The sequence below is a fragment of the Lissotriton helveticus genome, chromosome 3_1 (genome assembly GCF_964261635.1).
Source record: "Lissotriton helveticus chromosome 3_1, aLisHel1.1, whole genome shotgun sequence".
In the NCBI taxonomy this organism is placed as follows: Eukaryota; Metazoa; Chordata; class Amphibia; order Caudata; family Salamandridae; genus Lissotriton; species Lissotriton helveticus.
In genome coordinates this window covers 1943205024-1943222319 of record NC_136061.1, presented here as the reverse complement: position 1 = coordinate 1943222319, position 17296 = coordinate 1943205024, and the positions used below count along the sequence as shown (strand labels likewise).

Genomic DNA, 17296 nt, shown 5'->3' with positions numbered 1-17296 from the left:
GAGACCTAAAAAGTATTTAGTCATAACTGTTGTGTGTTGTGTAACATACCTTTCTGTTGCTTCCTGAAAAGCATGCCTTAAACCCCTTTCCCCCACCTAATAAAAGCATTGCAGGATTCAGGGTACAACATGCTTGGTAAATATAAGATCACTTTGAGAACATTTTTTTATCCATTTAGGGCTCATAAAGTTTAGAAATTCTGAATATTATTAGCATAAAAAAGGCAGACCGTTCTCTCTAGCTTTTATGTTTTTTTAATTGAACCTTCTGGTCCATGGTTTTCCTGTCCAAACTCTTCCCGGCTATTCAGAACTCTGGCTGGCTACAACTCCCAACTGATTCTTTCGCAATCCAGCAAGTCTACATTTTCCTCAATTTTGATGTTTCCGAACATTTTGTCCCATTTTCTTACTTTTCTGTAGACGTGCTTTAACAGTTGCAAATACATGTGGCTTTTTTTAATTTAAAGTTTTTTTGATAAATCTGAGACTCTTGCTCTGTGAGTTTCAAAACTCTGTCATTCAGCCCATTGTGCTTTAATATAGTAAATACATTGGGAGACCCAATAGACCCTTGGAGGCTTGGACAATACCATACAAGGTAAAGGGTGCCTGCAAGGGAATTTGTTTACAACTAATTTATGTAAATATGAAGAGGGTTAGTCCATCCGGAGCAAACACCAAAGTGTCATTAGACAACACCAATCAATGCAATTTGTAAGCACAGAGAACACGGGAAATCCTAATTGTTTGAAAATATAATTTTTTTTTATATAGAAACAAATGAAAAGGAGTACAAACATGTGAATAAATCAGCAAAAAGTCATGAAAAGAAGTGAAATTCAATTAGCCTAGCAATTCATAACAAACAACTATTCAAACACAATTAAATGCAACAAATCTCCTTCTTGAGAATATATGTCACTCGAGAATAATGATATTTCTCAGGAATAGAAGGCCGAGTCGACGTTTCGGTCTTTGTAGCGTCAATCCATCAGACCATCTTCAGGACAGTAATTTTTGCTAAAAAGACTCTTCTATTGTTTATGGAAAGCAGCATAGGACCATGAAATTGATCTATGGTCACAGCCGTGCCCTTAACACGTATATAAAGAATACGTGTTATTTTGTGGGGTCAGCGGAAACATCCGTATCAAAGAGGAGAACTGTCTTCCTTGCGTGGTATTTCATACAATATTGAAATGATGGGCGTAGCGTTTGAAACCGGCGTCTGTCTTGGAGTCAAAGCAGCTTTCCATAAACAATAGAAGAGTCTTTTTTAGCAAAAATTACTGGTGCATGCCTCTTGGGCCGCTATTCCTATGCTGTTTGGGACACGGTTGTGCAGGTGCTGCCTCAGTGTCTGGAGGAGGCTCGGACAGTGCTTTCCCAAACAGTTGCTATGGGGAAAGATGCAGCAAAGTTAGCCATCAGGTGTGGACTGGACATCGCGGACTCACTGGGTAGGGTGATCTCCATGACAGTGGCCCTCCGTCGCCACGCCTGGTTGCGGTCCACTAGTTTTTCAGGAGATGTACAAAGTTCTCTTATGGACATGCCCTTTGATGGCACTCGCCTGTTTGGCGATAAGGCAGATAGTGCGGGCTACGGCCAAGTCCTTTGGTCTCTCCACCACGTGCCCGGCCACGTCTGCTTTTCGTTTCATTCGTGGCCACGGAAGGGGCACCCGACACGTTTGTTCAGCCACAAGCCTGCGCAGAACCAACCTCAGCACGGCAGCAGATATGGTTCCCGCCGCGGCGGGACAAGGGACCAGCAGGTCAGGTCAGTTCACCTCCACTCCCACAGCATCCGCCTCCAAGCCTTCCTAGTCTGAGCTTTGGGGCGCACCCCTCGCCGGTGGGAGCCAGGATTAGCCATCGCCTTCCTCACTGGCGTTCCGTTACCTTGGACAGGTGGGTGCTGCAAATCGTCCGAAGGCGCTACTCCCTCTCCTTCGAGACTGCCCCTCCAGCCATGCCACCTCAGTACCACCGCATGCCGGGCGACCATTTTGCGCTTCTCTAGCAGGAAGTCACGGCCCTCTTGGCCAAGGGGGCCATCAAACACGTTCCTGAGCCAGAAGTAGGACGTGCTTGTTATTCCCACTACTTTCTGGTCCCCAAGAAGGAGAAAGGGGGCATGCGTCCCATCTTGGACCTCAGGAACATCAACCGCTTCCTCCGGAAGGAGAAGTTCAAGATGTTGACACTAGCTCACGTCTTGGCTGCCCTCGACCCTGGATACTGGATGGTAGCGTTGACTTGCAGGACGCATATTTTCATATCCCCGTCCTGCCGGCCCACCGGCGTTACCTGCGGTTCGCAGTAGGCCAAGAGCACTTTCAGTTCGCTGTGCTCCCCTTCGGCCTTACCAGAGCCCCTCTGGTGTTCACGAAAGTGATGGCGGTGGTCGCAGCTCCTCTGCGCAGATCAGGGGTTCTAGTCTTCCCCTATCTTGACGACTGGTTGTTGAAGGCGGGCTCCAGACTACGGCTGACCTCCTCTATTTGCTGGGGTTCTCCATCAACTTGCCGAAGCCGCACCCGTGTCCCTCTCAGAAGCTCCCCTTCATAGTCGGTTTCTGGATTTGAAGCCGTTTCGGGTTTATCCCCCCGAGCAGCGAGTCTGGGATATGCAGGCTATGATTCCGATCTTTCAGCCTCTATCCTGGGTTTCAGTCAGGATGACCCTCTGGCTCCTGGGCCTCATGGCCTCATGGCCTCCTGCATCCTGCTAGTGCAAGATGCCAGATGGCCATATGCGGGCTCTGCAGTGGGACCTGAAGCATCAGGGCAACCTGTCCGATCACGTCCAGATCTTGGAGGGCACTGCACGATGATTGCAGTGTTGGTTCACGAATCGCGATTGTGTCAGTGGCAGATCCCTCTCACTTCCCCAACCGGAGCACACAGTGGTGACGGATGCGTCCCTCCTGGGATGGGGCGGCCACATTGGAGAGGCAGAGATCAGAGGGCTCAGGTCTCCGGCGGAGTCCCGGCTCCACATCAACCGTCTGGAGCTTCGGGCGATCAGACTTGCACTGAAAGCATTCCTTCCCTCTGTCCGGGGAAGTGTAGTGCAGGTGTTCATGGACAACACCCCCGCCATGTGGTACTGCAACAAACAGTGCAGGGTGGGGTCGTGGACCCTATGTCAGGAGGAGGCTCTCCGCCTCTGGACATGGCTGGAACATCAAGGCATTTCCTTGGTGGTTCAACACCTGGCAGGTTCTTTGAACACCAGGGTGGACGAACTCAGCCGTCGGTGCATGAAGGATCACGAATGACGTCTGTACTCGGACGTGGCGCAAATTCTCTTTCTGCAGTGGGGAGAGCCTTGGTTAGATCTATTCGCCACCGAAGAGAACGCGCAATGTCATCAGTTCTGCGCATTGGAATTTCCAAGGCGGCGCCCGCTCGGCAACGCTCTACGTCACAAGTGGAGCTGCACTCTGTTGTACGCCTTTCCGCCTATACCACTTCTGCCCAGAGTGCTGAAGAAGATCCGTCGCGACCGGGCCCAAGTCATTTTTTTGGCTCCAGATTGGGCACGAAGATACTGATATCCCGAGCTACTCCCGGCCGGCTCTGTTTAAAGACCTAGCATTGCACGGCATCTCGCCTGTTTGCTCTTTGATCAACGCGTCATTTGCATCTGGCGTAGTCCCACGTAAGTGGAAACAGGCAGTGGTCATGCCCATTCTCAAGAAGCCATCTTTGGACGGTGATAAGCCCGAGAATTACCGTCCAATTTCACTTCTTCCATGGCCTGCTAAAGTAGCGGAGGCGCATGTTAACTCTGTCCTTTCAGACCATCTTCTTCAGGCTAACATCCTTGACAGAACGCAGAATGGTTTTCGGGCTGGGCATAGCACGGAGACTGCCCTACTGTATATGGTGGAGCACTTACGCTCCGTGCTAGATGCGGGTCAAACGGCGGCGCTGGTGTTATTAGATCTGAGCGCCGCCTTTGACACTGTGTCCCACCCTATCCTTCTGCTTCGTCTGGAGGAAGTTGGTGTTACCGGCCTTGCTCTCCAGTGGTTCAGTTCTTTTCTTGCCAACCGTTCTTTTTGCGTGGCCGTCCCGCCTTATCAGTCCAAATTCCATCCTTTGGATCTGGGGGTCCCCCAGGGCTCCTCGCTGAGCCCCACGTTATTCAATCTATACGTGAGACCGCTGGCTGGGGTAGTCAGGCAGTGAGGTATGACCATGGTGTCATACGCCGATGACACCCAGCTAGCGGTTACGATCAGCGGGGATGCGGACGTGGATGCCCCCAGATTCCAACAAGGACTTCGGGCGGTCGCCAGCTGGATGACTTCCAACTGTCTCCAGCTGAACGCAAGTAAAATGGAGGTTATGATCTTTGGCAAACAGACGGAACTCTGGGGAGACAGGTGGTGGCCAGCAGATCTGGGCCCTACGCCTACCCCGGTCTCTGAGCTAAAAAACCTTGGGGTATGGCTCGATCCATCTCTCGCCTTTGTCTGCCATACCAAGCGTACGGCGGCTTGTTGTTTTGGCATCTTGCGTGGACTCCGTCCCGTGTTAAAATTCTTTGATGCCACTACTAGGCAACTTGTGATCCAGGCGACCGTGATCTCTAGGCTGGACTACGCCAGCTCTCTCCTAGTGGGACTGAATCAAGCGGAAATTATCCGTCTTCAGCGCATCCAGAATGCCGCAGCAAGAGCTGTTGTAGGATTACCCAGATTTTGCTCTACTGTTAACACCTTGCGTTCGCTGCGTTGGCTCCCGATTGCGCAGAGGATTCGGTTCAAGGCCCTCTGTGTAGCCTACAAAATTCTTAAGGGATCTCCGGCTACAATTCTGTCCACTTTATTGTCCCGCTATGTACCGGTCCGGGCTTTAAGATCTTCAGACCTCGAACTTGCGGTCGTCCCCCGCTTCAAGCGTAGCAGGGCTGGAGGCCGTTCTTTTCAAGTTCGGGCCGCAGTGCTTTGGAACTCCCTTCCCCCGGCGATTCGCGCCCTCAGTGACTTGCTCTCCTTTCGTCAAGCTGTTAAAACTTTTCTGTTTCCTTAGGTCTGTTTTACTGCACGGTATTCTCTAGTTATGTTGTGCTGCTACCTTGTCGGGCGCCAGGACGCTCCTTCGCTGGAGCAGCTGTGCGCTTAATAAATGAGCATAACATAACATAACTCAGCATGGCGATCGATCCCCTGATCCAACAGCCTCTTCGGGAGGATTTACTGTCGCAGCAGCAGGGGACGGTCTTCCACCTGAACCTGTCCAGTCTCCACCTCCATGCTTGGAGATTGAGTGGCGACAGTTGACAGCTTTTGACCTTCCTTCTGAAGTTTGTGATATTATTCTGGCAGCCAGGCGTCCCTCCACTAAGACGGTATATGCCTGCTGGTGGAACAAATTTGTGGCATGATGCACAGCAAAGGCTGTGGATCCCCTTTCGGCCCCTCTTTCCGAGGTTCTTCTTTTCCTTCTCTCTTTGGCCCAGCAGGGCTCTGCTCTGGGCACTATCAAGAGTTATCTCGCGGCCATTTCTGCCTTTATACTGCTTCCAGATCAACCTTCTCTTTTTAAGTCCCCGGTTGTTAATCGCTTCCTGAAAGGTATTACACACATGTTTCTTCCCGTGCCTTTCATAATGCCTCAATGGGACTTAAATTTTGTCTTGACATTTCTGATGTACGCTCCCTTTGAGCCACTTCATAACTGTCCCTTACGTCTTCACACTCTAATGACGGCTTTCCTGGTACCTATCACTTCTGCCAGAAGAGGCTCTTTCTTCTAAACCTCCTTTCCTCTCTGTTCATCCGGACAAGGTGGTTTTAAGGACTCGTCCTTCTTTGTTGCCAAAGGTTGTCTAGCCCTTCCACATCGGGCAGACCATCACTTTGCTCACCTTCTTTCCGCCTCCGCTATTCTTCAAAAGAGGGAGAGGCTCCACCGTCTGGACCCAAAACGTGCGCTCTCATTCTATCTGAAGAGCACACAACAGTTCCGGGTGGATGACCAACTTTTTGTTGGCTACTTGGGCACCAAGAAAGGTCGGGTCTTTCTGTGCATCAAAGCCTGTTACTCATTGGTTAAGAAAGAGCCTCCGTGGGGCTGCGTGCCCATTCTACCTGGGCAACGGCAGACACTACTGCCTTCTGAAGCGGCGTCCCCTTGGAGGACATCTGTCAGGCAGCTACTTGGGCCTCGCTGCACACGTTTACCAAGCATTATTGCCTTGGACGTCGGGTCCGGAGAGGCGGCTTCCTTGGCCATTCTGTTTTCCGTGACTTTCTGGTGTGATCTTTGTTCGCAGACCCACCACTGGGGTTGGTATTGCTGGGGTATCTATTCTAAGGTAAGGAATCTATCACTAACGTGTGTCTTTCGGAAGCATAAGTTACTTGTGTAACAATATATCTGTAAGAGACATTAGTTAGCGATTGATTCCATACCGCCCCACCCATCCTCCCCGTTCTGCAAACTGATTTCTAGGGTAAGGTCATCCTTTTCAGGGCCCTAATTTCATGGCACAAGTGGTCAGCTTCTTGCATGGCTCTGTGTACCTGGCGCAGAAAGTCGTGTACAGAACTGACGTCAGCGCGCATGGGTGGCGCCTATGTAGTCTCCGTGACGTCATCTTGGCGCCAACGACGGACGTGGAGCCGCACAACGCCACCTTCCGACACGCAGGGGTACTGTTGTCAAAAAACTTTCCCGGATCCAGTCTGGCGCCTGGGGATATTCTAAGGTAAGGAGCTAATAGCAAAGGGTATTCAATGCTTTCACAGTATTAAAAGCTGCCACCTGGGCTTCTGTGCATACAGTCAATTGTAGGTTGCCTAGTACAAAGGTGGAGGCCAGGTTTTGTAGAGAACAAAAACCCTTTAGTCTTTTTTTATAGTGCCTGAACCTTAAAAACCCATCTGGATAATACAATAGTTTGTGACTCCAACAAGGTTATGGATATGGAAGAGTTACTCTGTCTTTGAGAAGCTGCAACAAATCTATGGTCCCTAGACTGCCTATAGTATCACTGAAAGAAAATGGGGAAGAAAAAAAAACTAGATTTTTCTGGTGCTTGTGGTTTGTGGGGAGTGCTGTACAAAGTATTTATGAGCTACAGGAACCCTACATTCCATAGTGCAGTTTCTAAAGAGAGCTGAACATTCTAAATTTTCTAATTAGAAAAACATGTTCATGCAGAAATGTTCTGGGGCTTTCTAGGTCTTCATTTGCCTGGGTCTTTCAATAACTCCCAATTGAACTAGTTCGGAGAAGATGTGATTTGTGTGTTTTCTTTAGTCTTGTGAAAACTTACAGTTTCTGTCTGGTTACACCTAGAAAATTGATCGACCTGGCATATACTCCGTTCCATGCTGTTCTCCGGTGTGGTCACTTATCAACTGATGTACAAGTCTTTCCCAGGCCTGAGACAGTCACTGTGGATGAAGAAATAGACCCGATCCCCAAATCGATCAACACAGGTAATAAGGAATAGAGTTTATGGAGAAGCTGCTGAATAGCCTTCTCTATGAACCGAAGTCCATGTATATAAATATAATACATGGGATTCTGCAATCCTTGTATAAAAGCCCATCTCTAATTTGTTCTATTATCTTCTCCTTGTGATGCATCCAGTTGTTGATTATAAAGAAAAGGCGTCGGAACTCGGTTCTAGTAAGATATTGTAGTCTAGTCCTGACATTGCAATGCCTGCTGCCTGAGCCAGCAGTCGAGGTGAAAGGCAGGTCCGGTCACAAAGCAGCTGTTTAAAGCAAACAAAATTGATCACTGCTTTTGTTTCTTGTGCTCTTTTTCTAGCTTACCGTGACTAGCGGAGAGAACTTTTATTTTTTTGCATTCCTTAGATAATTATGGATAAATGCAGCTTTTTGTTTTCTTTTTTTAACTAACGTGTTTTTAACTATTTCTAATATATTTTTTTTCTGCAACATCTATCGAACAGGTTGTTGATATTTAATTTTGCACTAGACCTTGTAGTTGATTTCTTCATTTTTTCAAACATTAGATAATAAGCCACTTTCTCACAGTACCTAAAAACAAAACCTCTCAAATTAGAATGGTAAAGTGCAAAACTACATTAGCTCTGCATCATTTCCATTACTAATGATATCGCATGTCAACAGTGTCCTTCATTCAAAGAATGTTTCCTTCATTAAGAAGAGGTGCGGGCGGCGAATAAAACTCACTTGCTTCTAACTTGGTCAGGAAAACCCCTTTTCTCACAAAAGGTTTTTGTCTCCTGCTATACGAAGACAACATTTAAGAGTTGGTTTTGTTTCGTTTTCCTACACAGAAGATTGTCTATGCCGAGAGATGTTTAACTTGAGTTTGTTTGATCAAATAAAGAAGCCTAGCATATGTGAAAAAACCCAACCTACGTTGATATTTGACATAATTTGCCCAAACCTGTATTACGCACGCTCAATTTGGTTTACGTAATTTGGCCTGAATGCTAAGCTTCGATCTTCAACTTTTAAACTGAGTGCTTTCCATCTGATTTACTTTTTTATAACTTATAATGCTTCCCAGGGAGAAGCAGGTTACGATACAGCAATTCATAGAAAAATAATTCATACAAAGTTAGGTTTCCCTCAAAATACTGATTTACTTGATGCTCGATCACAATAAATATTTTGTCTCAAACTCACATTTTAGGGCTTGTGTCAAGATGCTGAGATGGAGTGCTATAAACAGGAAACTGGGCATGTGCAGCTCAAGTGGGAAGGCATTCTAGATAATGGATGCTCTCCTGAGAGAAATAGTGCAATCACCAATTATTTAGGAACTTCCTGATTTCGAAGTAGAGTAGATTCCAGCACCCATAGTGTTCAGTTGTGGGGCCTTGTATGTTAGATGCTTTTACAAATGTTATTCAACCTTCTGTTAGTAATGATGTGGCCATACCATTTGATTTCCCTAAACAGAACAATGGTATGTGTATTATACATTTCCATAGCTACTCCTAATTGAACACCATATGTTTTATTTCACAGAGCTCGACATAGTTGGGTTTATTGACATCTCTGATATTGCAAGCCCTCCTGTCCTATCTAGACATCTGGTTTTGCCGATCGCAGTTAACAAAGGTAAGTCCCTTGCAATAACTTTGGTTTCCAACCTGTGAGTGAATCCATCCTTTGCCGCTTGGGTTTAGGAATGAATGTACTAGCTTCGTTCATGTTTATTTTAGTTTAGATTGAACACCAAGGCCATTGTTCCAACTATCTGCAAGAACACAGAGCTTGGAATCACCCGCAGTTTCTGATGAAATGTGGTGTTTGTAGTGTACCCCCATATCAAGTAATCCTTGTAACAACTCCTGGTATACCCATTGTTGAGACACACAACCATTAATCTTTATAGTTGGTGTGGTGTCCAAGGCAAATGTATTATTGATTTTAGGGCAGTACATAATTTGAAACAGATAATGTCTCCGTTCTTCCTAACTTTTACTGAAGAAGTGGGAGCGGCAAAGTCTAATGCAATGTGGTGTTTGTAGTGTACCCCCATATCAAGTAATCCTTTTAACAACTCCTGGTATACCCAGTATTGAGACACACAACCATTAATTTTTATAGTTGGTGTGGTGTCCAAGGCAAATGTTTTATTGATTTTAGGGCAGTACATAATTTGAAACAGATAATGTCTCCGTTCTTCCTAACTTTTACTGAAGAAGTGGGAGCGGCAAGGTCTAATCAGAACAAGAAAACACTATTCTTAAGGTTGTTTAAATAGTAAAGCCAGAGAGTTGTGCAGCAGTTTGCCAGAGAGTAGATGTAAGAGTGCTTTCAATTGTTCCTATCCTACAATATCTCAAACAAATCTTAATTCTGATGTAATTTTGATTGTACCTGTGAGAACCTAAATTGATGATCTGTCCATTCATCTTGATTTGGTGGATGGATTAAAAAATACATTGTGTGCTATTAGTGGATGGATCTCGGCCAGGAATGTCGCTAAAATAGCTGCACCAGTGCAGGCTTTCACTTGTTCTTGCCAGTAGGCTGACCGCGCAGGATTTCCTGATCCATGCACACTTATCATATTGGCCCAGAAAGTGTAGGGTTACAAACTGTTATTTCTGGTGGAGAAATGGAGCCTGGAATAGGTCTTATCTTCCCTCTACCACACATCAACTGGGAGTGGGGCTGCCAGCTGTGAATGATGTATCCCTGGATGTATTAGGCAGATGGGAGTGACCCTGGTACTGGCTTCTACCTGTTTGTCCTGCCTTCCTCTCCCTGTAGGTCCACTGGATGTAGAGTCCATTGGAGGCACCAATGTAGTGGAGAGGCCATATTTATTATCATGGAAACATCTCTTTAAAATGCTGTGGATTGAGGATTTGACTTAACATATGGCGTGATAGGCAGCTGGTGTCCCAAAAATACAAATTCTGTCTCAATACACAATCATTGATTCCTGCTGTAGTAGTTTGAACTGGCATTTGCTCACTGATGGCCCCTTGGAAAAATTGCAAAATTTGAATAAATACAACAAAAAGAACCTACAGTTGACTATATGCTGAGCACATCAATCATAAAGTCCCTTGTTAAGTGAAGTCCTGTGCCAGCCCACCATGGGACCTGCTGCATTTCGGTCCCACTGGAAACCCAGAGGCAAAGATCAATGCTAGAGTGGAGGCAGCACCAGGGATGAAGTCACAGACTGGTCACTTAATTTCGAAAATGTTCTTTATTTATCTTCATAAAAACACTTGACAACAGCCAACGCGTTTCGTTCCTGTAAAAGGAACTTCCTCAGGGCAAAACCTTAGGATTGCGACTTTCGAACCATGCATTGACAATTTGAATAAAAGTGTGTTTGCTGGATTGGACTCCTGTATTTTCTTTATTTATGGTGTTCTATCTGCAGTGCCTGGATTGGAGGCTTCCTCTTAATCTGGAGTGTCAATTTTTCACTTTGTTGGGGGGAGTTTATCATATCTAATGCATTCTCTTCTACTCTTCTGTTGTGGAGGGTGTATATTTCTGTATTGAGACAGTTTTTAATGCTATGTTAGATCTCAATGGGGTATCATACCCCTTTGTTTTCCAGCCCCAGAAATCTAGCTGGAGTATCCTCCAAGGATCAATACCTCATCCTTTTTTTCAAGCCTATACATGCAACCCCTGGCCAGTGATAAAATGTTATATTCGGGCAAACAACAGTTGACTTTCGGTCTTTCAAAACAAACCATAGGATTTGTAGTGGCTAACAATCCAGCTACTCTCAACAACTGCCTGACCCTCAGTCAGTCGTCTTAAAGATGTTTTAAACTTAATTTTTCCAAAATAGTGCTGTTACCACTGGGGGAGCAAAGGTTGCGAGCCCTCCAATTCTGTGAATAGTCTGTTACTTCCAGATAAAAATTCTGAGGAGCACCATGCCATTCATCATCCCCCATTGGCACCTGTCCGGATGATGCTTTAAATTTGCTCATGTCTGAATTATGTCCATTATAGAACGGCTATGCATCTCTCTGCCCATGATAAATTGTTACATTGTTAAATTGCAGGCACTAGGTTGGAGTCTTGAACACTTTACCCTTTAGTCTTGAACACTTTACCCTAGCATGAAATCTTTGTCTTGGCTCCCCATTAAAGATAACGCGTCTATGACAATGACCTATAAGGGCGTTTAGGCAAGTATCCCATACTTTGGAGCAACCATATTCAACTGGCATAAGTCAGGAGACAGATCACGATCAGGGCACCCTTACCTTCTTCAAGTTTTGAACACAGGGACAGTAAATTATGTAGGTAGGGCTTTTTTCCGTTGCCAGCAATAAAAATGGAATATTCTCCTGTTAGGACTTTGGGCAGAGTCACGCTTGAAAGAATTCAGGAAAACCCTAAAAAAGTTTGTTTTTCACAAACAATCTTCATTACTTGATGTGCTGACTATTTAGGATGCTAGAATATTTTTTCTTCTAGGTTTTTAGAGGGATTCTTCATTCTCTGTATCTGACTTTGTGTAAATGCCTGTAGAGCCAAGACGCCTTGACTATATTGTGCTGAATAAACATAGTTAATATAATAAAGATATAAGAGCACGTAGGGTCCCCATTGTATGAATGTCTAGTGAACCTTTTCCCAGGAAATTCTCAACGCACAATCCTAGCCAGACGTTTACATTTTAGAGGTGCAGTCAGGGCTGCCCCTTGTCCGCATTACTAATTGCCCTTGCATTGGAGCCACTGGCACACTGGGTTTGAAGAGATCCGATGATTTGGGGGATAGGTGGGAGGAACGTATTACTCTATATGCGGATGATATTCTCCTGTATCTGGCACAACCATATTACTCGATGGCGAGAGTACTCCACATTTTCGAGCTCTTTGGTAGCCACTCTGGCGACACCATTAATTGGTCTAAATCGGAAATATTTCCACTGTCTGGCCCCCCGCCCAGGATACCGGCTGGATGTACGGCCCCGGTAGTGAGTGAGGGGTTTAAATACTTAGGCATGTATATTGTGAGGGATCACGAGGTGTTTGTGCAGAGAAATCTTGAGCCCCAGATGGACCGCCTCATTGCCGATATAAGTTATTGGCGTACCCTCCCGCTGTCGCTAATGGGTAGGGTGGCCCTGTTCAAAATGATGGCCTTGCCGTGCCTTCTCTACGCTATCCAGAATACCCCTTCTTGAGTTTCCTCCAAATTTTTTAAAAGAATGCTGTTGTGGCAGGGGGGCTCCCCTAGGATAGCGCTTCACAAATTACAACATGGAGTTTTATGATGAGGAATTGGCAGTCCCGGACATCAAGCTGTACTATTGGGCCTCCCAGCTGCTAGTTATAAACGATTGGGTATATGCAGATCCGAATGAACCTGCATATAGAGTGGACAGAGCTGGTATGTCCGGGGACCATTGTGCACCACTCTTACACTCCCGAAGGAGGCGTCTGGAGTGTCCATCACACATAAGAGTATTTGTGGAGTGCTGGAGGGAAGTGAATAGACTGTTGGGTTGGAACGGGAAGTTGACCAGCCGGACCTCACTATGGGAGGGGGATCTAAGGGAGGTAGCTGCATTAGCGGGCTTCGGAAAGTGGAAACTGATAGGGATTGAACACCTAGGTGATGTGTGGAGAGGAGAGGCTCCACTTGCATTTGAAGACTTGCATCAAGAATACACTTTACATCACACGCAAAGATATCACTATCTTAGGCTGACGCATGCCCTATGGCGACACATTCAACATCGCACCCCCATTCCAGATTACTCACTTCTGAAGGACAGATTGCTTCTGGACCCCATCCCGGAAAAACCAACCTCCACAATATATCGTAAGCTTATGAATAAGATACCAGATCCCTTGGTGGCCCTGAGATTGGCATGGACAGACGATCTTGGGAACATGGACGACACAGACTGGCAGGAGGCAATACAGAGCCCAAGAGAGAGTGCAATTCGGACACGATTTAGATTGGTACAACTCAAGACACTACACCGTACTTACTACCCGCACACGCTACTATATACCTGGGGTAAGACGCACACAGCGCTCTGCGTTAGGGGGTGTCATCAGAAGGGTACCTTTATTCACATTTTGTGGGAATGTCCGGTGATAGCTAGATACTGACAGGGTGTCACTGACGTAATGTCAAGCGTTTCAGGAGTAACGGTCCTTATGGATGCCAGATGGCTTCTCCTGATGATTAATGGCAACTCGGACTGGCTCAGGTATACGGGAATTTGGCTTGCTCCTGCAGCTGTGATTGCCAAAAGGAACATTGCAAGGAGGTGGGAAGCACCTTTGCCGCTTTCCTTGAGAGAGTGAAAACGTGACCTTGCTTGGTGCCACAAAGCTGAAGAAAGAGTATATAAAAGCAGGGGGGGGGTTAAAAAATGGGAGAAAATATAGTCACCATGGCGTAAGCATAGAGCAGGGTTGGGAGTGGAGGAATAACAACCAGATATGCATGATCAGGAGAATGCAGGGCATTGATTTACTGAAATGTCTTAGTTGCCAATTGTATGTATGAACTGTCATATGGTTGGGTCTTCTGAATTGGGCATGACCTGAATCCTCATATCTCCCTGGGAGACAAATGGTTAGAGTTGCATGAGCCATCATGTGAATTTTCTAATTTTTGGTTGCCGTACATACACAATCTGCAAGAATGTATGCAAATTGCAGTGCTAGGAAAAACCATCTCCCAGAGGTGAAAGTAAGGTATATCCTTCGTCTTCACGTCAAATTGGAGTTGATAATTTGAAACAAATCCTGGCTCTTAGACCACATGCAGAATGCCTGGGAGTGGGTTGACAAACCGGAAGAGATGTTAATAGAACACAAGGTTGTGGGGCAAATATTTCACAGTATTGACTATGCAAGATTTGAGAGGAGTTTAATTGACTTCCTTCTTACGTTTCAACACCAAGTTTGGAATGGAGCCTTCGCTAATAAGCAAGAATCCATCATATGATTGACAATATTAGTAACTTCAGTTTACTTCTCAAGACTCCATCTGTGGGTAAAATAGTGTAGTTGCTCTCATAACATTTAGCTTCAGAAATCAGTATTGTTATCGGAAGCAGAAGTGGTATTGTCTGCCAGACGAGACAATTTTCAGCGGAGCCTGAAGGCATGAGTCCTATACAGTTGTGTAGTGTATACATGATGTAAAAGTCATTTGTTTTTAAACCGCATGCAAATAAGATTGTAACTGCATCTGTCTAAGAAAAACTTCTAAGTCAAATAAAAATTAAACCATGGGAAATTCACTTATTTCCCCCACCCCTCCATATTCACTGAATATCTTGCTCTGTTCCATTTTTTTCTGCTGACTAGTGAAGATTGTATTTTGATCTATGATGCTTTATTTATTTTAATTAAATTGCTTCTAGATTAACTGTTCATTATTCTTTCCATTACTGTAGGGCTGGAATTTCTCTTTCATTGTGTTTTCATTTATTTTCCTTCTTTTCTTGCTTATCTGCTTTGGGTTTTATCTGCTGAGCTAGAAGGTTTATGCACTGTCTGGGCTATCATTGTATTGTAGTTGATACTCACTTAACCTGCATCCTTAATGGACGGCTGTGTTCTCAGTCTGTCTGAGTATGGCTCAGTCAGTATAGAAAAAATATATACTGACCGACGTGGCAGTATACACTGTGCACTGTCAGTATAGGCCTTACTCAGAAACAGTAAATATTTCCATTCAATCTAGGCAGACATATCTGTTCTAGAGACCACATTTAGTTGAGAGGCTGCTTTACTCTGCATTTGGTACCTATTTTCTGAAAGCGCAAAGTAGGCCTTATGTTATTACAACTTTAGCTTCTCTGACCAGACTTGTCAACCTAAGCATGTTGTGAAATTTGGCCTTTTGCTTTCAAGACCCTTGGTTCATGAAGCAATTCTCAGTAATTAGCCTTGCAGCACCAGACATAATCTTTGAGCTCTCCTACCAGGAAGAACCACCAGAAAACAAACACATTCTGGTCAATATGGCAAGGTTGCATTGTTGGACCTCTACAAAATTTCCCAGAAGAATTCTGTCAAACTGTTGATGTCACCGATGGTTAATTGATAGTCCAATAAACCATAAGCCTATTTTTCTTTTTATATACGTTTTTTGCAAGGTGCTCCGGCTAGTTCAGAATCCTTCACTAGTATGGTACTAATTGGTCTCCCATGGGCTGCAGCATGTATTGTGCCACCCATGAGAGACCACTCAAACTGTGACTACAGCCCTGCCATTGCAGCCTTTGTAAGCTGGAGCAAGCACCACTTACAACAGATATTAGTTTTCTTATATCTGTGTTCACTGCACTTACCGGTGTTGGAGGTATGATTCCATTCACTGGGTGGGGGCGGCTCTGGGAAGCCCCCAGGACTCATGGTAACAGCCTTCCAGGGTCTGCCAGCAAGCTAGTGCTGCTGCAGACCCCAGACACAATTCTGTCCTCCTCCTGCTTCTGAGTTGAGCTCCAGCAGGGGAAGGTAGAGAAATAGGTTTCCTGTCACAGGAAAGTGTGACCACCTTCCAGATAGGACTTGGTGTATTGGACTGGGGTCGAGGTGCTTGCCATCACCACCAGATTGCTTTGAAGGGCACATATGGTGCCTTTGTTTCACACTCCAGTTGAAACCAGTTCTGGGAGCCCTTGGCTCCCGCTCTGGCGCGAAACTTGACAATGGACATGGGAGTATCCTCCCCTCTGACCAACCCCTGAGTTGTCCTAACCCTTTCCTTGGATATTTAAGGGCTTACTTTTGGGTCTGTCTTCAGATTCGGCGTGGGACAAGACTCAAGCCTGAAACCACACCACTCTTCAACTGTCTGGAAGCTTGGACTTCGCCTCGAACCGAGACTGCTTCAAGGAAGACTCCTGCTTCTCCTGGTCTTGAGGTTCTGCAAGTTTTCTTCGTCGTCTGTGCTTCTTCCAGGATTTTCACCAGACCTGTGGGTATCGAGGACACCTAAAGTAATCTCTCTTGGAGTGAAGGAGCACCCCCCTGCGTTTGCAGGCACCGCAACAAAGCTGAACAGTCTACTGCTTGTGACATCCCACGGACTTTGAAAGGCTCAGCAACACATGAGGTGGTTCTGCAACTCCCTTGAGGCCTGACCTGTTCTCTCTGCAATTTTGAGGCTAGTATCCCTCGTCTGAACTGCTGGGACAGAACCTCTGTGCACTGCCTTGATTTATCGCTGCCAAGGCTTGTTGGCTCTGCACTCCAGAGATCTTTGGGCTACAAGAAGCTCCAGTCTCCAGCATCTCTCCCTGCCAAGTACATAGTCCTCGCTGCTTCCTCTGCAATGTGGACCTTCCTTCTTGGTAACTGCTCGAGGTCCTCTTTTGATTCCTGTGCCTTTGGCCTGTGGGTCCTCTTGAGGGTCTTCTTATGCTCCATTAGGCTCCCCTGCTTGATCGGGCCGGCTCGGACTCCACTGCTTGTGGTGAGTCCCTTGGACCTTGCTGGTCCCAACGATGCTCCTTCTTTGCTTTTTACGCCTGTTTTAGCTGCCAAGGCTGGTTGGTACTTCCGCCGGACATCCACCCCCTGGTTCTCGACTTCCGACATAGGAGAGCTTGTGCATGGCTCCTGGTCTTCCTCAGTCTCGCCTAGTCCTCACAACTGCAGTGACAAGGTCCCCGTTGACTATCTTGAACTGTCAGTCATTGGTGGGCATTGCTTTTCAATGCCGTGTGGTTAACTCCTAGTGGCATAGAGACTGTCCCCTCTGCTTACAGGTTCTTCCATTCAAGATTCCACCCATGGATTCCACCGGACTGTTGCACAGTCTTTTTTCCAGTGGCATCTCTTTTGAA

General features: G+C 46.0%; 1 protein-coding gene across 3 annotated transcripts in view; it reads left to right on the top strand.

Moving 5' to 3' along the window:
• The window catches only part of INTS14 (integrator complex subunit 14), a 171308-nt gene that overhangs the window by 50584 nt on the left and 103428 nt on the right, over positions 1-17296 (top strand). For all 3 annotated transcript variants that reach the window (XM_078683016.1, XM_078683017.1, XM_078683018.1), the window contains exons 6-7: positions 7325-7467; positions 9001-9093. In XM_078683016.1, coding sequence (XP_078539142.1) covers positions 7325-7467; positions 9001-9093 — 236 coding nt within the window. The remainder of the gene's footprint in view (positions 1-7324; positions 7468-9000; positions 9094-17296) is intronic.